At 38.6% G+C, this 24,981-nt stretch overlaps 1 protein-coding gene across 1 annotated transcript in view; it reads left to right on the forward strand.

Moving 5' to 3' along the window:
• The window catches only part of LDAH (lipid droplet associated hydrolase), a 117,202-nt gene that overhangs the window by 11,819 nt on the left and 80,402 nt on the right, over positions 1–24,981 (forward strand). Inside the window, exons 2-3 of the mRNA XM_008931285.3 lie at positions 1,805–1,963; positions 20,179–20,313. Coding sequence (XP_008929533.3) covers positions 1,805–1,963; positions 20,179–20,313 — 294 coding nt within the window. The remainder of the gene's footprint in view (positions 1–1,804; positions 1,964–20,178; positions 20,314–24,981) is intronic.

The following is a 24,981-nucleotide window of genomic DNA, read 5'->3' on the forward strand; positions in this document are numbered from 1 at the left end:
GGCATTTTTGGGTATTACTCATTTGATCTCAAAACAGGCCTGAGCAGTATGCTAGGAACGCATCCACTATCTTTTCTCTGTTTTTGTCTTCTGTCCATCTCTATTACCAAAGGCCATAGAGTCACAAATTGAAAACCCAACAATAAATAAATAAATAAAAAATCCCTCAGATATTACATAGAGTTAGTACTAGGAAACTTTGGGATTGTCTCAGACGGGCAGTTTTTTAGAGAACCATTTCTTCTCCAGTGTGCAGTCTTCCTTTCAGGTACTGCAACACTGTGTGTATTTTAAATTAGAAGTTAAAAACTTGACCAAAGCTAGTACAAGAAGTCTCTGTGAACCTGAAAATGCTACCACTCCAGTCCAAAATACATTGCTGAGTTTTCTTCATTGCTTAACTTCTGACTTACGTTGCAAATACTTCTTGTGAATGAAGAGTTGTCAGTGGGATTTCCATTTGGAGTTGTTCCATGAAATCAAGTCAAAATGAAACTTTGCAACAGATTTAATGATCAGAAACTTTGTATGGAACCTACTTTATTGGGTAAGGACTGGTTACTTTTGCTTCTTGAATTGTAAACACCTCAGAAAAGGAGTGAGAAGCTTAACATTTACTGTGGTTGTTGGAGTAACTGGGTTTCTTTGTCAGAACTGGTTTTAGCTTCTTTCAACTTCAAATAATAAATAAAAGCAGGAATAATGCATTAAGAATACACCTTTTTGTAGTTTGACAAAATTCACTTTACTTGCATTTTAGTTGCTCAAAGACAACAACATGGCAAATAATGAAGTAGTAAAAGTGTCTCCTTTGTCATTAAAAAACCTTCTTTTTTGGGGGGAGTGGGGTGAAATAGGGAGGTAGGGGGAAAAGTTTAATCCAGAGAGCTGTATTGTAATTGAAAGTATCAAAGAACTCTTCTCCCTTCTCTCTAGAAGTGTTTTTTGTTTGTACTAAATTTTTTTCAAGGTGGTACTTGCTAATTCAAACCAACATTATCTGTCTTTTCTGCATTGGGTATTCTTTACCTTAAATAATTCAAAACTTCAGATTAAAACTTTTTTAATGTTGTCGAGTGTCATTACTTAAAATTTCACTTAGATCTGTTCCCATCCTGGTGTGTAGTATAGGGAATTTTCCAGTGACTGTTTATGAAGGTAGTACCTAAATAGACTTGCAAACTTTGTATATCTTTTTAGGCTTTGGTTTACATGCCTTAAACTTCACAAACTGACTAGGAAATAGAATTTGCATTGTTGTACTGAAAAATGAATGGTCCTTTTTCACTAAACAAAAATAGTTGAAAGACCTAAGATTATCCTTAACTAGATGCTTTTGATGGTTTAAAGGTCATGGTGGTATGCATCAATATCCAGATTTATTATGAGGCACACAGAACTTGTGAAGACAGTCATGCAGCAGTTCAGTGTGTTTGGTGTTTTTTCTTTTGTTTGCCTTTGGGTGGGTTTCAGATAAATCTTTTCACTGGATGGCATGAATTAAGAAATTTAAAATTATTTGCTTTTAAGGTAGAATAGATATTATTGTCCAGTTCATCGCCGTGTATTCCTGTGACAAAACTGAAAGGTGCCTTCATACAGTAATAATATGTATCCCCTTCTACACTCTCTTCAAACATCAAATACTGAATCGGACCTCAGTTTACTGGATATGAGAGCTGTTCAGGGGAGGGGGGTGGTTTGGGTGGGGTTTTTTGCAATTATTCTGTGGGAAGGTACAATAGCAAAGAGCCAACCATGTAAATGTTGCCCTGTTATAACAGTACCTTGTTCTGCCTCACAGCAAACATGAGGTCACCGTCAGAAGAGTCAGTCCCATTACATGAAGAATTTATCTACTGCTGTGGAGCTGCTACCCATGTCTTAAAGTGTGGGCCCTGGAAAGACCTCTCAAAAGATGAAAATAAAAATCTACCCCGGCTCTTATTCATGATTATTCCTGGTAAGGGTCTTTTTGTGTTTAAGTCCAGAAGTGTGTTGATGTTCAGGTTCAGTATGAAATATCTCACTATTTTAAGTGGTAAATTTTGGCTCATGTGTATCACTAAGATTGCAATGGTGACTTTTTTTGCTGCATTCAATTACTACTGTTACTACTGGTACTTGTAACTGTGCCATAAGGTAGTACTGAGAAATTAGGATGTCTCACTCATTTTCTCAGTGGTGGTGGTTGGCTGGGAGCATTGCAGTTTTTAGTTTGTTTCTTTCCATTGCTCTTCTTCCGTTTATATCTTGCATGTTGAAACGTTACTGCAATGTCAGCTGTGTGCCAACTGAAAAAGGAAAGTTACAGTATTAGAGGAAAAATTCTGGATCCAGTAGTTTTTTATAAGTTGGGTTTTTTTAATAGCAAATGGTTTTTAACTTAGATTTTTGCACTTGAATTTTTATGCCGAGCCACATGAACTCAATGAGCATTGTACAGTTCTATTTAAATGTGACCATCCTAAAGTGAGAGGTCTAAACTTTTATTTAGCATATGGTAAAATTAATGGAGAAGTCCTAAATTCATTGAGGTCTGCCAGTGAACTGTATGAATTCTGCCTTTAGCAAAAGTAGAGCTCAAGCCTACTCAAGCTCAGATATTGTGACTCCTTCACTGCCTTAGAGTTTGCAGATTTCTAATGCTTCCTATGATTTATTTGAATGTATTGGATACTCTGGTTACTTCCCACAGAATGAGTGGTGCCAATAATGACTTTTTTGGATTGTCCACAACATTGGCTCACTTTTGTGGACCCTGTTGCTTTTTATGGGACAGTGTATGGCTTGATCTTTACTTAGTGGTGAAAGTGAGCACGGGTTCAATTTTTCAGGGGTTTTTTTGCAAGGTTTTGGAAGGCCCGTGGAATATTTTATGTTAGTTTCTTTGGGCACAATGATTTTATGTACCCTGCCTTCTGAGTTGAATAATAGTGTAACTTCTAACCCAGTGACAGTGAAATTTAAATTCTCTCCTTAACTGAAAAGAAGAAATAAGCCTCCTATGATTACCTCTTGTTCCTGTTTTGTTAGAATAACCTTTTAAACCAGATACTGCATAGTGTAATTCTTTGGTAAAAGACTATTTGTAAAAATCCAAATCACCAAACAGTTTTCTGGAGGTACAAACCTAATTTAATGCTTTTGAATTGCTGCTTTCCTACACTTAGGGCATTTCTGGAAGGCTTAGTTGAACAGCTAAGTTCGTTTTTCCCCCAGGTTCTGGACATTTCACCTGTCTTCAGGTTGTGGTATTCTTGTGTTTAGCTTGGTAGTAGAGGATGTAACAAGGATAAATCTGTAAAGCTAACTTACATCAGTAGAAAGATATGTGGGTGAAGAGCATCCAAGACAAGGTAGCTCTACAAGGCATGTAAATTATTCTGCTCAAAATATACCAATACACACACACTGTATGGTCTCCATATTCATCATAGGAAACTTTTCATGCGAGAAAATGTAGTGGCAGGGCTACATGGAGCTTATTTCCTGCAGAACAGTTCTGTGAAGACTGCTTAATAGCATCCTATATTAATGACGTAGGTATCCAGAAACAGACATCAGTGAAATATTCAGTGTGCTTTTGTCATGGTCTGCAAGCTTTTGCAAGCAGCTGATTTATGGTTTTGCTCTTATTTCAGAATTATCTTGGTAACAAACTGGAAGTTCTGTCACAATTTAAAACCACAGCAACCACAATAATGCTATCTTCACTTCAGATGCCCAAATTCAATAGTGAATCAAGTTACTTGAGCTTCTTGCTGTGGCTGGCAGGGAGCTGACTAGAACCTGGCATTACAAAGTCCAGTTTTGCTTCTCATAAATCAAATGTTTGGGTTTTTTCCCTGCCGGTATATGCCTCATTTTTAGCCTTCAAGGGAAGGCTTATCTGCCAACACAAAAGACACAGCCTTAGGAGGAGAACTCCTGACATTGGGTCATCTGGCAACGTGTTTGTGTACCTAAACAGTTAGGGTTCGATAGCATTCCCCTTCGGAGCTTCCCAAGTATGCATTGTGGAGCCCTTCTGGAGTCCAGCAATTTTCACACTTGAGAGGTGTGTATCCCTGGTTGAGACTCTCTATGGAATGAAGGAAAGAGGGGCAAAGGGACAGCTTGGGACAAGTCAAGGGAAGAAATATCCAGACAGGGGCAACTCTGGCTCAGAAAAGGAGAGTATGCACAGCCAAGCGTTGAGTGATCTGAACTGAAGGTGGTTAGTTCTGCTGCTTGTGTTATCCTGTTCTGCATATTAAACTGCTCTGGTACAGACTTTTCCAGTCCTAACAAAATTCATGCATATGATTTTGTTAATATGTAGTCACACAAAACTGGGTTGTTTGGGGGCTACTGAAAGGAAAGATGATAAAATTCTCGGCTTCTGCTGGAATCGAATTGTTGCCAGACATTTTAGAATAAATCCTGTATATTTATTTTCTTTCTGTGTTTTAGTCATGTTTGTTGGAACGGGGAGGATTTCTCTCTGGTCTGACTTACTTTTTTAAAGAAGAGGGGAGAGAGAGAAAGCTAACTCCAAACATTTTTCTACTCGGAAATCAATGGCAAAATTCCCATTGACTTTAATGAGGCAGGATTCTGTCTCCTGAGGACTGACAGCTTGCTGTGCTTGAAGGGGTTGGAATACAGAACATGCAGCAGAGTTCAATCTCATTTAACTGCAACAAGCTAATGTTGCTTTATTAATGGCAGTCTGTGTGAACTTAAAATTTAAATAAAGTTTTACTTTATTAGTTGAAACGTTTAATATGCCCTTTTTTGTTCTATCACATTTTTTCCTTATGTAAGCAAAACCTCTGTATAGGAGTAATAATGTGTCCACTAAAGTAATTACTGTGTGTAAGGTCCAAATTTTCCTCAGTCCAGAATATATGTGTACACTTGTTTACCTTTCTTATTATGAATTCTTCTCTATTAAAATTGATGAGATTTATTCATGAGAGTAACATTAAATGTAACATTTAATGAGCATAACATTAAAGGATCAGGTCCATCGTTTTCTGGAAATGTAGGCGTTATGGAAAGGACAGAAATTAACTGTTTTTCCTCTTGTGTCCTAAAGGTCTGTTTTCCCCCTTGCAGTGTTTGTTTAGTGTAAAATTAGCAGTGAAGTACAAAATCTACTACAGCAATATTTAACATTGCTTGTGTTCATTGAAAACCAGAATCCACAAAGTGTAATGGAATATTTTGTTACTGTTTTAAGAGTATCTGTCTATTTATGTCTGTATATTTATGAAACATTTAACCTTGTAAATAAATACTGTACAAATTTTAAAACCACTGTGCTGTTTAGTTCATGATGTTTTGCTTTTCATCAAAGTTTTTCTTGCATTTCATTGCAGGAGTGCATTGGAATACCTTCATTCCAGACTTCCTAATTTGTGTTACCATTGCTGTAAAAACAAAGCAATTTTGCTATTTTCACTCTTGTGCTTGGGAAGCTTAGTTCACAGTTGATAATGTATAATGTAAATAACATTCTTTGTGGTAAAGCATGTGACACAAGTTTCATTCATTAATATACAGAAATAATTTCAGAATCTGGTTCTTTGGCCTGCATACAGAGTATTTCCTATGCTTGCCAAGTCTCTTGATCTGCCTGCTTTCAGTTGGATTGCTGCTGGGTTATTGGATCATCTTATTGTTTTATCAATTCATGTGGTGACTTGGTGACGTTTAAGGGCTATGAGGACTTAACCCAACATTTTTGTTAAATTATAAAAATTTTATCTCCTGAGTCAAGAATTGCTTATACACAGCAGAAGGTGAGGACTTGGATGCTCATCTTTTCATCTTCTCCTAGGAGTAGTTACATCAGCTTACATCAACAACACTGTTTCACTTGAAGACTACTTAGCTATTTTTCAGCAGTGAAAACAGTGCAAACAATTTGCTTGGATTATGACAAACCTTTAATGTGTTCTCCCTTGAGGTGAGACATCCTGATGGATTTAAAGTCATTGAAGTTCTATTTTTGACTGTAATACCGGGACTCTGAAAAGCTTTCAGTACATTATCTGGCTTTGTCTTCACCTGCTGTTTTGTTATTTAACAGTCATCACCCTCAATATTTGCATAAGAAAAGTTAGAATCACTACATAATAATACTTTACAATAAAACTAATTGTATAGCCCTAAAGCTTAGTTCCTTTGTGTTTTGTTTTTTTGGCTCCCACTAAACCAGCTTTTTGAAAGTTATTCATCATTTACTCTGCTCAGCAGTTACTGGAATGAATGGTTCTTCAGAGGTCTTCTGTCACCACTGAGACCAAGGGGTTTGCTTAATAATAAAAGAATCTGTTTCCTCATTCTACAAACTGTGTAAAGTATGTTTACTCCAGTTTCTCTTCAGTTTTGTTTTACAATGGGCTTCGTTTTATACAAAATTCATGTGATTAAATGGGCTTGTTGGTATGTAATCTGTGTGTTATAACTGTTTGTCTGCAAGAACTGAGTTGGACTTTCGATATCGGCAGATGAGTTTGCAGTGTGTAGCTTCTGGCAACCTTAGCCAGGATGTAATCCAGAATCCTATATGGAATCTTGGCATTTAACGTGGATGGATCAGAACTGTTTATGTGAAGCAAAATCTGGTTTTGGAGTCAAGACCACTGAGTTACTCATGGAAGATACCTTATCTTCTCAGACACTGCTTTCTAAGTTGGCAACCAGGGTCTCCTCTGCCAGGACACAGCAGTGTTCAGAATTTGCCTTTGAAACTGGAGGAAAGGGGAATGTTGCTGGCAATGGACAGCCAGGTTAAGAGGAAAGATGACTTCTCACCTCCTGGGCAAGGGGACTTCTTAGTTCTGGGTCATGTATGCTTTGTGTTTACAGTCATTGAATGAGCTCCAGCGACAACTCTGTGAACAAAGTTGAGAACCTGTTCTGTCTGAATGCATTAGGCAGTAAAAGTTGCTTTTTTCCTCCTTTGGTTTTGTGATTTGAGTTTTTCTTGAATGAATAGTACCAGAGCATCAACAGTAGGAAAAAATGCTGTCCTCATCTGTTACCTCTGCAGTTTTGTCACTGTCATCATGATTATGAGAGCTTTCATGTGGTTTGGGGTTTTTGTGGTTTTTTGGGGTTTGTTTGTTTGTTTGTTTGTTTGCTTTTTTGCTTGGTGTTTCATTGGTGTGTTTTTTTTGGGGGGTCAGGCTGAGCCCTTGTCACTTGGTGCAGAAAGGGACTCTAAGGCCTGATTTTACCCAGCCTAATAGTGAACACCTAATTAAGATGATAAAGTGAATAGTATAAATTTCTGGGTAGTTTGTAGAACCAGTAGGTAGGGATGGGTACAACCATGAGCATTTCTGCCTGCTGAGGGTTTGAGTTGCCCTGGGATATTGTGAAGTCTCCAGCTCTGGAGATAATCAAAACTTGACTGTGTGCAAACCTGGGCAACCTGCTCTGACTCTACGTGAGCAGGGGTTGGGCTACAAGATCTTGGGTGATCCCTTCCAAATGCAGTGATCCTGCAAACATGACCCGTGGACTCGCCATCCAAGCTCCTTGTCCATGTGTTGGATCTGATCTGGATTGATTTGGGGTACCCTGAAAAGGCAGTAAAGATAGGTCTATGGATAATCTTATATAAGTACTTGATTAGAATTAGCTGCCCTTTCAAAAGCTGTAGATTGCCTTCACAGCCACACTGCACAGTGAGGGTCTTAATGCTGAAATTGGGTTTGTTAAGTGCTAAGAATTAAATTAAAAATTGTAAGGAACAAAGTATGGTACTTAAACACAGTATGGACAGAGTATGCCAGAAGAGGGAGCTGTTTTAAAGATTAGAAAAATAGTGGGTTTTGGCAAGCTTATTTCTGTAATAGCCGGTTATACCATGTATGTACACGTTTCAGGCTCTCATCTCAATGCACAGATAAGCACTGACTGTTTCTCTACTTTGTGTATCAGAAAAAAAATTAGTACTTTAATTAGACTGTGTGACAGTGATTAATCAGTTATGTTGGTTGTTGAGGATCATAAAAATACCTTTTACTTGCATTAGGAGGAGTGAGATAAAGGAAGTCCAATTTGAGCGGAGAATATAAGAATTGGGAGTGCTGGGGCTTCTGTTCCTGGCTTTTTCACTGGATTGCTTTTCAGTGGATAGTCAATCCTCACAAATTGTGTCCCAAACGACCAAACAAATCTTCATTCATGTTTGCAACATTTGTAATTATACAATTGCCCAAGGTAGTATTCACTTACAATCAGCTAACACTAAGTAAATAAATTAATAGTAAAGCACAGCTACATGGAGTGAGGCAACAAATACTTCCTCTCTTGAAATGTTTAAATCATTGGCCAGCTCCATGGGCAGCTCCACTTTTACTTACTGTGAGAAATTCTTGTGCCAGGGCATATATCACCTTATAGTGTACAGCACTAAATACCCAAAGGACATTAAGGAAAATAACTCATCACATAGAAATACTTCTTGTTTTAAAGGAATCATTCATTTAACTTTGGATTTTGGAGGTTTGAATGCTTCTAAGTGAAAGTCATAAAGTGTAACTGCTTTAGTTACAGTAAGTGTAGTACTAATGTTGAAATAAGCTATATAAGACCCCTTTTTCACACTGACTTACACTTTTTTTTGCTTAATCCTGTATCACATAGTTCTGATGACCTAAAACTGAGGCTGAAAAGCTTTTTCCTATGTGGATGTATATTTTCCATCATATTAACATTGTGCAATGTGTGTTTATCTTCACATACCTCTACTAGTGTGAGATACAAGAAGTTTCACGAGTTCTACTACATTTGCATACTTTGACCATATCATCCCAAGGGGAGCAGTGCTACTATTGTTCATCCTCAGCTGAAGCAATGGAGCAGAGAAAAAGGGAAATTTGGGTGCTCAAAAGTAAAGATGGTGTTATTTAACACACTTGGTCCAGGGAATCAACTTATAAATCTTGTTTGATTGGAGTCTTGGCTCCTTTGACAAGGCATGTGGAGGATTATGGAGCTCAGAATGGCATCTAGTCCAGCTGGCACACTTGAGTCACATGTGGCTAATCAGCAGGAACCAAAAAAAGTCTAAATTTTGCACCTAAAATTCTGTCCTGGTTATATGCTGTTCATATCCAAACAGCTAAGCGGAATTCCTTCTATGTGTGCACAGATACTCACTCTATTTATTTAAGAAAGATTTCTCTTTTATGTATTGGATTAGCAGCAGCATTCATCTGTTCTGTGGGACTTCCAGTGCTTGAAATTAAACTGAAGATACTGTACTTGAGCAGAGTATTCACTGTAAAACATCCTACCTGACTTCATGGAGAGGATGGCAGTGAATCTGCAGCCTTTTGCTTGAGAGAGGAAGAGAAATGCTGTGCTCTTTATCATGACCTCACCTGCAGCACAGGAATTGAAGCAACCTGGGGCTTTGAATGTATTACTTGCCTGTTGGGCTGCTCAGGAAAGCTAGATGCTGTTCCTAAAATTTTCAAGGGTGTCTTTCACTGTATCCCACCTGTGTTATGACTGTATGGGATCAGCATCATGTAATAGCAGTTTTCCTGGAAAGTCTCTACCATTCCCTGTTTTTTTATTTACTTAAGTAGTTGAACCTCTGTTTGGATGTGGGCAGCCTGTGAAGGGACTGGGTAGCAGGATTGGGTTCATAGAGCTCTTGCCTTCAGACAGCTCTTAGAACTGTGAAGTTGGGTATAAAGCAGATGGTCCGGAGTCTGAAGTAGTGTGGAAGTTAGACACTGTTTCTAGAGCGTATATTAAGAGTGACTAGATATTGAAAATCTAAGAGATTAGTGCTTGAAGCACTTAAAAAACTTCCTAAGGCCATTATTTCACAATCCAAACTGTTTGTCAACAATGCTGGCATAAGGTATTCCTGTTCCCACCACACTGTGCCATTCCACCCCTCAGTTATGCCAGAACAATAGCTTGAGAGATCATGCTGTGAATTAAATAAATACATAAATTTATTTCTGGGGTCTTTCTACAGCTGGAACAGTTTCCTGGAGCAGGGCCCCACAGAGTTGTGCCAGAGTAATTCAGGGGCTGGTGAGCCGTGGTGGGAGGGTGGGAACGACAGTCAAGGGAGAAGGTGGGAGTTCCTTCAGCTGGACTTGCCACAGAACTTTCTGTTGATAAATTACAGTGTCAGTCCACAACGTGAAGCGTGTACACGTGGGTTCACATGCTCTGAAGACTGCTCTGAAAGGAGCTGGTACCCCACCAGCCTCACCAGGTGGTAGTGATTCGCTGAGAATGCCTCTCCCTCAGGGCTTCTGCTTTTGTTTACACTGCAGCTCCAGATGAAGCTGCCAACTCTTTGGATTTGACCCCGAGTTCTCAGATTCTGACATGGAGAATTTGTATTTTACATTTCTTTGTTTTTATTTTTTTCCTGAATAAAAAACATTTGGCAATGGGAAAGGAGCTTTCCTACTCTCCAGTAACTGGTATATGTTATACAAAAGCAATCAATGAGAACGGACTGTGCTGTAGGGTTAAAAGTCTGTGTAGCATAGCAAAGCAGGTAGAAAGGTTTATGTAGAGTAAAATAACATGTTTTCCCCTTTCCCTATACAGGTAGTCTTACCAGCAGATAAGGAAGTAAGAGCACAGTTTTGATTTCAGTGAGACATAAACATGGCAGAACATTTTATTCTTATGCTTGCATGGGATGTGTATCACCCTATTTTGTATATTCACACTTTGAACAGGAGCAAAAGCATATATACACACACAAAAAAATACCCCAAACACAAAAACTACCCAACTCTATCTTCCTGATATTCCCAAATAGTCATCAACTATGATATTTCCACTTCTGTCAGCTTTTCTAGCCATTTCTTTAGTACCAATATTCATAACTTGATTATGAGATCAGTCTTGTGTTCAGCTGACCATATATTTTCTGAGATGGCAATGTGTATAAGGCACTGTAAGCTGGTGGAGCTCAGTGACTAGCAATACTTTAACTTTCATGCATAGATTACTTGGTCTATTTCTTATTTATAAAATGGGAATAAATACAAAATGACCCCCCCCCTTTATTTACTGAGCTAAATAGTTTGACTTCCTGAGAACATTATTTGCAGATAAAACTAATTTGTCTGTACCTATTTGATTTCTACTTTTAACCCCCTTAAAACTTGGAATACCTCAGTCAATTTTCTCCAGTTTTTTTCTGAGACACAAGAGACTCAAAATGATACCAAAATGTGTTTGACTGGGAAACATACATGCTGATAAAGTACCCCCTGAAGGAAAGGTGTGTGTCATACCCCCTATTATATATTAAAAAATTCAATTCTTAGGACACTGTTCTCCATTATTTTTGTTGCTTATGGACTACTTGTTTGTGGCTAATATTTTAAAATATGCTGACAGTTGAGCTTTGTTTACTGGGTCAGCCCACCAGCTTCCATTGTCTTTAGAGAAGAAAAAAACATAATCTTTCATTAAAAATAAAAACTTCCTCATGCAAAGAGGGGCCTTTTTGTCAGATCTAGGCTTGAAATGTGCCACTTTTGTTAATTTCCCAGTGCTCCAGAAGTACCTCTGGTGGGGGCTTGGCACAGTTGAGCTTGTTAAGCTTGAGAAGGCAGAGTAATGACAGGATGGTTGAACATCCAGCTGTGCTTGACAGTGTTTCCCTCCACTAAATCTGGGTGGCAGATGTGACTTACTGAAGTGACTTACTGAAATTTCTCAATCCACAGTCTTCTCCCGGTGTCCTCTCCCTGCTAATGAGGCGTTTTCAGCATGGATCCTTCCTGCCTGGCTGGAAGCAACATCAGAGGAGGAAGTGATCCCTCTCCTGCAGCATGCAGTGGCTTGAGTTGGCCAGAGTTATGGGAAAGTTGTGTTCTAGGGTATTTTGCTTGATTTGACAATTTAAAAAAGGATCTGTTTCTCTTCATGGGGTGTCTGAGGCAGAAGGGAAGAAGAAATTACTTACTGAGGACCTACCTATGAAGGAAATCCTGTGTTTCCATGTGCATCGTGTACAAATAATGCAGTTAAAATGTTTAAAGCTATAGCAGCAGTGTATACTGTGCTTCCTTCCTGGGAGCTGCTACCATAAATACCTGAGCTGATATGGATTTGCCTTGATATTAAACATTTTGACTTAGTTATATCTGAAAATAATGAAAAATAAAAATTCTCTTTCAATTCAAGTTAACACAAGGCCTCATTTCTGTCCTGCTGGTAACTCTTATGGATCACTGAATCTGTATTAGAAATAAATGTGATCCATTATGTTCAATATCTGGATTATAGAAAACAGTAGAACCAAAAATTAAGTCATAGCTCTTGCTCTTGTTTTCCTGTTATGGGCATGATGGAAAAATTTTGATCATTGTCCTGATTTCCATTTTTGAAAACAATTCTTGGTTATTCATGATGGGTTTAAAATCTTCCATAGGAATAAGTAAATGTATAGTGATACATACATACTGCCCTTCACCTTTAAATTTTAGATATTTTTTATCTCGTATCACAGCCTTCTCTTAAGAGGCAGAAACTCTTCATAATAGACCTCAAATGACTAAACAAATATGCTTGGGAAGTGACTTGTGTTTTGTGTTTTCCTGAATAAAGTGTTTCAGTTGAAGTTTCCATGGAGCATCTACTTAGGACTAGTATTAATACCCCAACTACAAGGCTTTTTTCTTCAGTCAGAAATGCAGTGGTGTCAATGCAAAGAATTTTTTCCTAAGGATGTGGATTGGTAAATGTTGGTTTATCCATCTGCAGAACAGTCTGTTCTTTTATCTTGCGTTTCCAAAGACTGACAAAAATGCAAGTGCAAAATTCATTTGCAAAATCACCTTAGAGTGTTGTATTCAAGTGTGACATTCTCTTCCCTCTTGATGCACAAAAAACGCAGAAACACATTTTCAGTCTTCTTTCCTAAAATTAGCTGTCTTGGTGTTCTGTGTTGATATTTGTTTCCTATCTGTTGCTATCTTGATAAAACAAACCAAACAAACCCCAAAGCCCCCAAACCTATGCTTTTTTTTTTTGTAATTATTATCAGTGGTACAGCATAGGAAAATCTCTGATACATATTTGAAAATGTTCTTTCTGTTGCCTTTTGAGTGTATTGTTTGCCTCCTCCTTGCATATTATTCAAAAATGATCAAGTCTGCAGAGCTGTGTATCGGCACAAAACAAATAATTTGTGGTTATCTTGGGTTTGAATTATTTATTTTTCTTTCTTTTGTCTTTTTCCTGCCACTGTTGTCTCATCAGGGTTGTGTTATTCAGATGTTTCATAGGCGTTCCTGTGAACCCATTTGACATCAAGTCTCGTGTTCTTCTTTGTGCACTTCCTTTGTGCTCCCTCTTTCTTTCAGAAGGAGGTTTGCTTTCTACTGGTCCTGTTCTGCTTCAGTCCGTGAAGCTGGCTGAAAAATTCCCACTGGGAATTCTAGACCCAGTGTAGAACTTGCAGTAGCCTCTCTGCCAGCATCAGTTGGTTCTAGGATGGATTGGATCAGACCAGCCATCTCTGGGATGTTAAAAGTACTTATATCTGTCTTCATCTGCCTATGGAGATGTTTAAGAGACTGTGTATGTGTAGGTGTGTACTAGGAGGTCTAATTAAATGTTTTAATTTTTCTTTTGCTGTGGACAAAGTAGAACAAAAATTATTTAGTTGTAAGCACTAGAAAATCCTGGATTCTACCTTTGAAAAATGTGAAAAAATGGCTATTCTATTAGGAACTCAATTATTTTAGTTTTGTATCTTGATCTTAACTTCCTTCCAAGAAATATTAGTTTACAAACATATAAAAAAATAAAATCTAGGCTTTTTTTTTTTTGTATTTATGTACCTACTTTGCTTGAGGCATTAGAGGTAACTATTGAAATACATCTGTGAACTTTATAGCCTGTGCAATATCACTTAATCACAAATTCCAGTAGGTTTGCAGTGGGTGAAATCAATATTTTGGACTCCATGTTTTGTCTGCCTGGATACATGCTGTTAATCATTCCTGTGAGAAAACAAACATGTACTGTCACAGTTTTTAGCTGGGAATTCTTATTCTCAGGCTTCAGGCACAATTGTCACTTGGGCAAAACCAGCTGTGTTAGGTTAATTCAGGTTTATCAGACTGTCTGTGGGATTTCTTTAGAGGTAAATGGACCCACATTTATCCTAAAGGTGAAACAGCATTAGAGAACAGCAGGAAAGCTTATTGGCTTTGCAAAATGTGTATAAAGAATGTGTATTATAAAATCCTATATGTAATATAGGATTTATAGCTATATGAAACTAATAAAAGTATGTGTTATATATGTATATATAGGGAAAAAATGTGAAATGTTCTTGAAAAACCTTTCTAATAAACTGTGTTACAAACAGCTGGCTGGATCCTTCTGAGATTCCCTATTTTCATAATCCAAGCAAATATATTAAGGTGCTTTCCAGCCACATTCACGATTCCAGAGTTAAGAGAGGATCAAACAGAGCTTTCACATGTGTTTCTGTACAACGTCCTTGCAATTGTTTGCTCCTTGGCTGATGCTGCTCCTCTAGTGTAGGGACTATTAGTGGATGCAGGACCAAGAATGCCAGTCCCCTAGACGTGCAAACAGGTGAAAGCTTAATTGCTGTGAGTTTATGATGGTCATTCAGACGTTATTTGACAGGTTTTATTTGGAATCCCTTGACCCTGCGTGTCAGGGAAACCTGTGTGTTGCCTTTTAAGGGCTGATCATCAGCCACGGTGTCAGATTCTGCAGTTCTCTCCCAAGTGTGAGAACATCATTGTGTTTTTTACATGCTCCATTTAAATCCTTCTGACATCTGTATGGGCTGCTTTCCATTCATTAACATAGGGGAGTTGCATCTTCTTCCATGGTGGCTGGTCAGACGCCAAAGGCAGATTAAGTTTCCTTGAGCAAGGAACTTGTCATTTAGGCTCTTCGAGCTGGAGCTGGGAGCTTTGGCAGCTCTGAGAAGAGGCAGTGAGAATCATTGCCACAAAAATGATTTTTGTGTGGTCCTGCTGTGCACCCCTGGATTTCAAGTTTGATTTATGGCTGCTCTTTTTTTTTCTTTTTAAAAGTCTGCATTCATTTTTTCTTACAGGAGATTATAATGTAAATACTGCATCATACACATTTAACTCTGAAACTGTGCATTATTTCTAAAATTAAACACATGGTAATTGCTGGCATATTTTCCAATTCCTCAGAGTTCTCTGTAAACCCACTGCTGGCTGTGTATTTCCCTTCTTGTATTCATGTAACTGCCTTTATTCTTTATGGTCCTGTTGAGGTCCCAGAGCAGGCAGAAAGCAACTGCTGGAAAGCATATAAAGCACCACGGCTGAATGCCAGCTAGTGCTCCCACAGGTGGCCAGGCTCCTGGAGACACAACTGGAAACGCTGGGGAACATCTCACAGGACAGTGCATGGAACCCAATAGCTTGTTTCCAAACAAGATGACTTAGCTACACGTAAATTTCTTCTCCTTCACTCCCCTCCACTCTTGCCTTTTACTGTACACTACTCAAATAAATCTTTTCCAATTCAGCCATCCCTTCCAGAACTTCTAAGAATTATTTTAATTTTATGTTTTAGTCTAAATTTCTTTTCAGTAAGCTGTATATATTTTTGACCTATGCCTTTCTGGACAGAAGAATTTTCTGTCATGGTTTGGTGTATATCGGAAACATTTTTGCATGTAGTGTTCTCTTAATTATAATTTTCCTTTTACATGAATATTTTCTGTTGCTGAAGAATTAAAAATGCTTGAAAATTTGTAAGCTGTCATAAACAGTCATTGCTTATGAGCAGTAGCTGTAGTCTGTGACTTTTTAAATGGACATGTTTGCCATTCAGAATTAAGCTGATTGAATTGCAGTGATGGCATACCATATATAACTTTGAACTTACCAAGTCTGAGTAACTTCTTTTTTGGAAGTGCAGCATCTCAAATATTAGTATGTATTTCATTTAAAACAGGCCAAGTTTGACTTTATGATGTGTTACATAGGAAATCCTGTGAAATCAGGATAAAGGTTATTCTTTAGCAGTGATACCCTGGGGTAGATACTCAGTTTGTACAAGTTGTTCTTTCTCTGCTTCTAGCTGTCTTCATAAGAAGGAAGCAGATGGCATTTAAAATCCTGATTTGATGGCAAAAGTATTAACAAGAATGTGTGTGAAAGTGAAGGGTAGGAAAATGCATGTTTATAAGTAATATTCATATTTTTAATTACATGGATAATTAAAGAATAGTAGTTCCAGTTTTTGAAAGCTTATATCTGCAGTATATAAAAGTGGACAATCTTTACCTTTTACTATAGCTCAAGGTTAAACCTCTGCACTCAGTTGTTCTGTGTTAGCTTGGGTGAAACAGATTGGAAAAGGAACAAGTAGATTCCTGTCTTCAAATTAAAAATTGAAAGACTGAGCTTAGTGTAGAATAACTGGGTGACATGTTGTGTGCTACAGAGAAGAACAGGCAGGAGTCCCTTGGCTATTGCACCTTATGAGTACACCAAATAAAGTGCCCCCACTGTTCTGATTCACTGTATAAATTGTCCATTTGACGTACTCTTCCCATGAAATGCTTATAAATATTCTGCAAATTAAGCAAATGCTCAATGTATTGCAGTTTTGTGTCTTCTTCTGTTAGGGCCGGCTTTTTCAGCTGTTATTTAAAAGACTCCTGAAACAACATAAATGCAGTTGAAAATTAAGCACAGTTGAGAGTAGCTGCTTACAATGTGCTTCTTGGTTCAGATGACTGCAACTTGAGATCTGCTGGCGTGCATGAATGATTCAGCTGCCCTGAGGTGCCTAGGGATTGATGTGGTATTCAAATAACTGGAGTAACCTTCAAATCATGGAGGTTAACACTGAATTTACTTATGGTTTCCATTTTTTGACACTTGGTTGCTGAGTGATAGAGCATAGGCAGTTTTGGTTTGATGTACTGGGAAATACGTAAAATGCTCAAATGAGCACTGTGTTGCCTGGGCACCTTTGTGATTAACCTTGTCTATAAAATAAAATAATTTAATTGAGCACATTTCAGTCGCAGTAGATGAGCCCAAAATATTATTGATCACAGACTGTTGTGCATATGGAACCCCAGTTATTTCCATGAGCTCTTACTATTACTCTGTTGTATGAAAAGAATCTTTATCTGTTCAGGGTTTTTTTGTTTGTTCCCCTTTAAAGTATTTTGACAGATAGCAGCTCAAGTAAAAACATATAAAATTACTTTACAGAAATGTGAGATAAACATTCTCCACTTACAAATGTTGTAGATACCAGCTTTCAAGAGCAAGGGCTGTTGATCTGCATTTACTTAAGTTAGTGCAAGTCTGCAATAACTCCACTGGAATTGCAAGTTCAATAAAGAATAAATTTATAGCTGCTTTACATGTGGTGATTTCTCTATAGAAATCTTTGCTGTTAAAATTCGTGTTGATTTTCCTTTCTGCTTATGCCAGCAGTTCTCATTCATACCTCTTCAAGGCATTTTAAAGTGCCAGTAGCAATTCTAACATCTCAGACCTCTCAGAATGTCTTTTACCATGAGCAGATGATCATGAGGAGTACAGAAATGGCATTTCTTTTGCATTTATGGATTTTTGTTTTTACCTGCCTAAAATACACATTATATTTATCACAGGATAAAAATCCCCTTTCCCTCAAAGAAATATTAGTGTCTTGAGCTTTGTATAGTATTTGATGCAGAGCCTCACTGTCCTTAAGCAGTTCTTACTTGATTGCTCCTCAGTTGGTGGCCATATCCTGAGATTTTATGCATTAGGTTCACCTGGCTGATGATGGGAAAGAGCAACAAAATGTCTAAGACAGCTGCTGTCATTTCTTCTTTCCTTGTTCTGCATTATTAAAGGAGAGAAAAATGTAAAGGAAAAAGAGAATAATGTTGTGACTCCTTTATCTCAAAATTCCTAATTGCATTATATTTCAGGACAAAGCATAGTGCCAAAATATTGTGATCATTTGTACTACAAAAGACACAATTTATTTTGGAGTGTTGCTACTTTTATCTTCAGCCTTGCTGAAAGACGTGTGTCCTCTGTGTAACATCAATCCAAGGAAGTTGACAGATGATGTCTAGATTTTATTTTACTCTCTCTGGGGCCCTCTGTGTTATATCTTTTTACGTATGAAAACGTGATACAGTTGTATGGATGTGTGACCCTTGTGGATTTTAAGTTGTTTTTCTGGAAATCAGATTGCAAAAGTTAGATCATGCATTCTGGAGTTTATATAATACAACAATTTTTTTTTTTGATTCTCCTTTAATGTCAAGCTTGCAAATAGATGCTTAGAAATACGTAGTAACTGATACTGGGGTTTGGTGGTTTCTTTTCTCCCTGCAAAGCTGTGCACGCCAGTAAAAACAACGTTGTTGTAAGATCGATAGTTTTATTAAGGTTTAAAAACCATCAGAGACACTTTTTACATGTAAGTGAGGGGTGAAGCATGTGAGATACACGACCTAGAGTGGAAGGCTTCCCTCCTGTGCCCATCCATGATCCCCGATGTGAGCCATGGCATCACTTCCTCCACGTGTCTGTGCTGCAGGTGGCTGTGGGTGCCTGGGACACTCCTGCTCAGTGGTGAACAGGCTGCTCTGGAGGGCCTGGGCTGAGGGAATGCCTCTTGGGAGAGCAATGAACTTACTGTGTCCTGCCTGAAGAACAAAAGGGTAGAAGTGAAAGAAGAAAGTATGAAAATACCCACTACAGAAAGGGAAGAATTGGAATAAACCCCATTTTTATCTCCACTCACCTTTTCCACAAGTACTAATTTGATTGTGTCTTTGTTTCTTCTTCTCTGTCATATCAGTACTTAGACAGCTGAGCCTCTGTTATTGCAATCAGACTGATATAAAGGGGTTGACAAAATTTTAATGAAGGATTTTTTGTTTTGCAATACATTGGTGTTATTTTGGAATGTCTTTGTCTTAAAAAATGGCAACCTTTTTAACACAATAGTGCTCTTGTTGCGTTTTGCTGTTGATGATATCAAAACTAAGAATTGCCTGACGTGGAAGTGAAAGAAATGTAAATGAAAAATCCTAACTATGATGGTGGGCTTGCCCGATGTCTAAATGATAACAAGAAATCAGTGGAACTCCTCTGGAAAATCAGTAAATATATAGCAATTGTATGTTTTTATGTCTATGTGGAATTTTTCTGCATCGTATGGAAATTAGGAAACCTCTGCTTTATCTTCATATGGCTTTACTCTCCAACTTATGTCACTACTGATAACCAAAAAAGAAAGAAAGAAAGGAGGAACAGATATTAGAGTTTTGTTTGGCTGTCCTGAAATCCCTCCCAGATACATATTTTTGTCTTTGAGACAGTATTTCAGTTTCCACTTCAGCAATGGTACCTGACTGTTGATATTGTCACTGTTAAACTGGATTTTAGAGCAGGGTGGTCTGCTCTCCTGGGGCAAGCTGTGTTCATTCAGACACCAGCATCTTCGAAGAAGTCCTCTCTAAAGCTGATGGGGTACAGGAGAGAGCACAGCTTCTCCTGTGGTTCTAGAGCATGAAGGTTGAAAAGGAAAGAGCTTCTCCAGTGGTGTGGAAGGGGACAGAGAGAATATGAAGTTGCAAGCAGGGAAAAATAAGTTTATTCCAATGAGTTTAAAGTAAAATCATCCTTTCTTTCAGGGTCAGGGCAGCCCTTTGTATAATCAGAATGACTATAGTGGTAACACTGAAATATTTGGAAGTGGTAACACTGAGATATTTGAAGGGCAGACATCTGGATCAAGTGACATATGCTGTAGTCTTTGTGATATTTTCACTTTGTGTTTCTGTAGCTTGATGGGATGGATAGATAGATGGATAGACAGAGCAAACTGTTAGACCTCTGATGGAAAAAGAGATTTTCTCTTGTGTTGGACTTCAGTTTTAGGTTTTACCATTTCAGTGTAATCTGTAAAATGCTTCCCATGAATGCCATTGATCAATGGAATTAAACCAGTTGAATAGCATAGGCTCTGACTTTGGTAAAACAAAAATTGGAAATGCACTAGAGAAAATAAATTAACAAATTGCTGTATAATGCTGTTTAGTTTGCTTTGAAGCAGAATGCTTGCTGTAGGAAGGTTAATATTGACTGTGCTTGTATGTTTTTTGTTTTTTGGCAGGTAACCCTGGACTGGCAGGTTATTACAGGACCTTTATACAGGCATTATATTGTGGACTGAACCAGCAGTATCCCGTGTGGGTTGTGAGCCATGCAGGACATTGTAAACCTCCCAGTGGGATGGAAATGATAGAAGGTACAATATTTCAACTTGTGCATACAAATGTTTGTACCCCTCCCATTTCACTACCCGAACATGGCCTGTAAGAAGGATGTGACTTTTAAGTGTCTCCATTGTATTTCCACAGAACAGTTGTATGAGGATTTACTGAGGGGAAAAAAAGTATTTTTAGGTAAATTAGATTTGCCAGACAAATAAGTACTATTAAGAGAATAAGAATTTGCTGTTGGCAGTCGTTAGAGACAAGTTACAGTGAAGAGGTTCTAGAATGTGTCTGTGTTGAGAAGAGTAGATTAGAAAAGTACATTTTTAAATTAAATGTCCAATTCAAAGATTGAGTATGTTAGGAGAGATTTAATTATCTCTGAATTTAATAATAGCTGTACTAAATTATTGAATTTCCTAGAAGCAATTACATCTTTCTGAGTCTGGGGTGTGGGGTGTTTGGAGGGGAGAGATTGTTTGTGTATCTCTTACGAGTCTTTTGACATGCAGATCTCCAGCAAGACATAGTAGCCAACTTGAACAGACATTGTTAATTTAGAACATTGTAAAATGGGGGGAACCAGCAGCAAATCCTGTCCTGAAAGCTGCTTATTGTCAGAATACCTCTGGACTTGGTCAGGCTGCAGTGATGTAGCAGTAAATCAGTATGATTCCTTAGGTCCAAAAGGTTCAACAATGTAAATTAACCTGAAAATTTTGAAGAAGAAACCATTTTAGCTGTTTAGCATAACTTTCCCTCACTAACCTTTGCACCTGAGCTTCTGAGCCTTTTTATTGGTTTATTTAATCTCAGGTTTGAAAGTTAAATATGAAACTTGTATTTCTTTGGTAAAATTCCTGCCAGTCATTATGTTCAAGCATCAAGCTACTGGCTACTAGCATTTTTTCCTGACAGGTGAGAAATCCTTAGCTTTATAATTTCTGGAACAGTAGTAGCCACAGGGAACAGGTAGAAGTTTGGCAACAGAGTGGAGCTGAGTTTATTGCAGGGAACATTTGAAGGTCTGCCCTGGGATCGTGTCTGTAAGTGTGTAGTTAGTAAAAAGAACCTTTGATAGTGAGAGATGTGTTTGGTGACTTGAAATGGCTGAGCAAATTGAAAGGGGGGAAGGATTTTAGATTGAGTCAGTAGGGATGTTGTCCCATTTCCACTGTGACAGTCCCTGTACTACTAAAGAGTGTAAATCTGGGTGGAGGACAGCATCCAGTAGGTAAAAGCAGCTGATAGATCTAAGTTGAAAGCAAATGTTTAGCTGACTTCACTGTATCCTTTTGCACTGACAATGCTTCTGTGAGAGGGGGAATTTTCAAGAATGTGGTAGCTTTTCAAGATGGACAGGTCAGAAGTGAAGTACCATGACGGTGTTGTGTCAGGTTTTATTCAATATATTCACCCATGACCTGCAGAATGAGAGTAAACAAAGAAATTTCTCAGTTTGTGAATGGCACTTCATAGCATTTAATTACTGAGAAGACATTAGATGTGAGGGAACTGTGTAAACATCTCACAAAATTTAATGGTTGGGCGAAAAGATGGTAGACAAGTTTCAGGATAGATAAATATGAATTAATGCATCTGACAAAAAAGATCTTCCTTAACTCTGCCTAGGCAATCTTGAACTTTGAGTACATTTATAAAACTCAGGAAAGATACTAGTGTCATCACTGACTGTTCTGTAATATTAATCATCTCTCATTGCACAGTGGCAGACAAAAATTTAAGACAACGAAGCATTGGCCATGAGGAGTGTTACATACAAGGCAGGAGGCATTGGTTTGTTAGTGTATGTGACCATAGTGGACCCACACCTTGATTATTAGAGTGCAGTTCTGATGGGCATCTCAATGACAACTTTTCAAGAGTGAAGTTGGTGAGTGAATGCAGAAAGACAACTAAAACAGCACAGAGAAAGCAACTTTCTTGTTATGAGACATTACATGACTCTTTGATTTGGGGAGTATAATGCTTCTCAGGAGCGTGACTGAGTGTCTGAACATGAGCCAGCAGTGTGCCCACGTGGCCAAGAAGGCCAGTGGCATCCTGGCCTGGATCAGGAACAGTGTGGCCAACAGGACCAGGAGAGTGATTCTTCCTGTGTACTCAGCACTGGTGAGGCCACACCTGGAGTGCTGTGTCCAGCTCTGGGCCCCTCAGTTCAGGAAGGATATTGAGGTGCTGGAGTAGGTCCAGAGAAGAGCAACAAGGCTGGTGAAGGGACTTGAGCACAAGTCCTATGAGGAGAGGCTGAAGGAGCTGGGGCTCTTCAACCTGGAGAAGGAGGCTCAGGGGAGACCTCATCACTCTCTACAACTCTGTGAAAGGAGGTTGTAGCCAGGTGGGGGTTGGTCTCTTCTCCCAGGCAACTATCAGCAAGACAAGAGGGCATGGCCTTAAGGTCTGCCAGGGGAAGTTTAGGTTAGATATTAGAAAGAAATTCTTTACAGAAAGGGTAATAAGGCATTGGAATGGGCTGCCCAGGGAAGTGATGGATTCTCTGTCCCTGGAGGTTTTTAAGATGAGACTGGATGTGGTACTTAGTGCCATAGTCTAGTAACCATGGTGATAGTGGATCAAGAGTTGGACTTGATGATCTCAGAGGTCCTTTCCAACCCAGCTGATTCTATGATTCTATGCAAAATCATGACAGTAAATAAGGTAAGTGCAGGATGAAATATACCAGATTCAATAGTGGAACTAACCATCACTTAACAAGCTGATTTAAAACAGGTGAGAGAAAGTATTTATTTATTTATGCATCAGGTAAAAAGTTTAGGGAATTAGCAGCCAAAGCACTATATTGTGGGCAAATTGTATGAGCAGACCTAAAAGGATAAAACAACCTGATGGACAGGTGGTTCATAAACAGCTGCTGAAAGAGTGAAGTTCTCTAATGTGCAGGTGCACTCCTGTCCTTGCGTTGGACACTGACCTTCACACTTCTGTGCTGCTCCTGGTCCCACTGCCATCCTGTGGGATTGTGAGCCTGAAAGAATCACCACAAGGGGAAGGGAGGCAGAAAGTGTCCAGGCTTGGTGATGCCTGAATAGCATCTTCTCTTGCCACTGCTGACCTTGGGGGATTGACATGCTTGACCCAGTAAAGTATTTTTTAAAAATTAGGATGTACTGTAAAAATTCCATGTGTTCCTATGTCCTTCCTGTAGACGTTTCATAAAGCTTGATCTAAAATAGCCACATGCAGATCCTCTGAGAAAGTTCAGTATTTCTTGATAACAAAGGTGAGGGCATAAATTTATGCAGAAAACGTTTGAATCTCTGACACCATTGATTATTGAGATTTTTCAGATTGTAATCTAGCAAATAAAAGTGGGGGAAGAGGGGGAGCTAGCAGAAAAGAACAATTCATACTGATGCATTTACAACAGTGGTCTACAAAGTTTTTTGCTCCTGCACTGCTGTCAGTAAAAAGAATTTGGGGCACACACCCTCAGCATATAATTTTTAAAAATTTAAATTACATACATGTTCTTCTACATTTCTGGTACTTCTTTCCTATATCCCACTGTGCATGCACCTCGTTTCAGAGACTACTGATTTAAAGTGTGCATGCCTTTAAATAGTGCACTTAACTTGTAAATGATGATGCTGTAAAGGGGTCTAAAATTAAGCCAACTGTGTGGAAGTATTATGTCTGATTATATGTAGATCAGGTAAATTTTGAAAGTCTCAGAAAGACTAAAACAAGTTTTCCAACAGCAGACATCAATCGTAGACTACTTCCTATTTGACTGGAGACACTTAGCAGTTTGGAAACCAAACAAAGCTACACCCTTCATTTTACTTCTCTATGATATCCTTCTATTCAGAGAGTTCTTGCAGGCTCTGCTCCACAAAGACACACACCATTAATTGAACATTTCATTGCTGTAATTCTGTTTCCAGCAATCAGTCCACTGTGAAAAATAATTTGGAACTTATTTTTACTCAGTGAACACAATGAAAAATTATACCTCAATTTCAACGTCCTTATCCTCCTCCTCAGCTTTTAAAAAAGCAGTTGTTTTGAACACTGCTGTGGCTGCAAAACAGGCCCACATCAATCCTTAGGTGTAGGCAAAATTACAAAAAGAACAGTTTTCTAACTCTTTCTTATTCTGTTTTAAATTGGCACTAAAAATGGATAGACAGCCTGTGTACATACATAACCAAGCCTTAAAGTGGTCTAATTCCGTGGACATCTGCTGTGGCTTGACAAGAAATAGGAAATAAGAGATCTCAGATGGAAGTAAGAGTAGAATCATAGAGTCATTAAGGTTGGGAAGGATCATCAAGTGCAACCTTTGACTGAATGCCGCCATGCCCACTAAACCATATCACAAAGTGCCACCTCTACTCGTTTTTTGGACACTTCCAGGGATGGTGACTCCACCACTTCCCTGGGGAACCTGTTCCAATGTTTAACCACTGCTTCAGTGAAGAAATTTTTCTATATATCCAACCTGAACCTCCCTTGGCACAATTGAGGCCGTTTCCCCTTGTCTTATTGCTTGTTACCTGGGAGAGGCCGACCACCACCTTGTGTAGCCACCTGGCTACATTCAGGGAGTTGTAGAGAGCGAGAACATCCCCCCTGAGCTGCCTTTTCTGTGGGCTGAGCCCCCCTAGATCCCTCAGCAGCTTCTCATAAGACTTATGCTCCGGTCTGGGGACAGAGTG

Source organism: Manacus vitellinus, unplaced genomic scaffold, assembly GCF_001715985.3.
Source record: "Manacus vitellinus isolate BGI_N305 unplaced genomic scaffold, ASM171598v3 scaffold_11_pilon, whole genome shotgun sequence".
NCBI classification, from domain to species: Eukaryota; Metazoa; Chordata; class Aves; order Passeriformes; family Pipridae; genus Manacus; species Manacus vitellinus.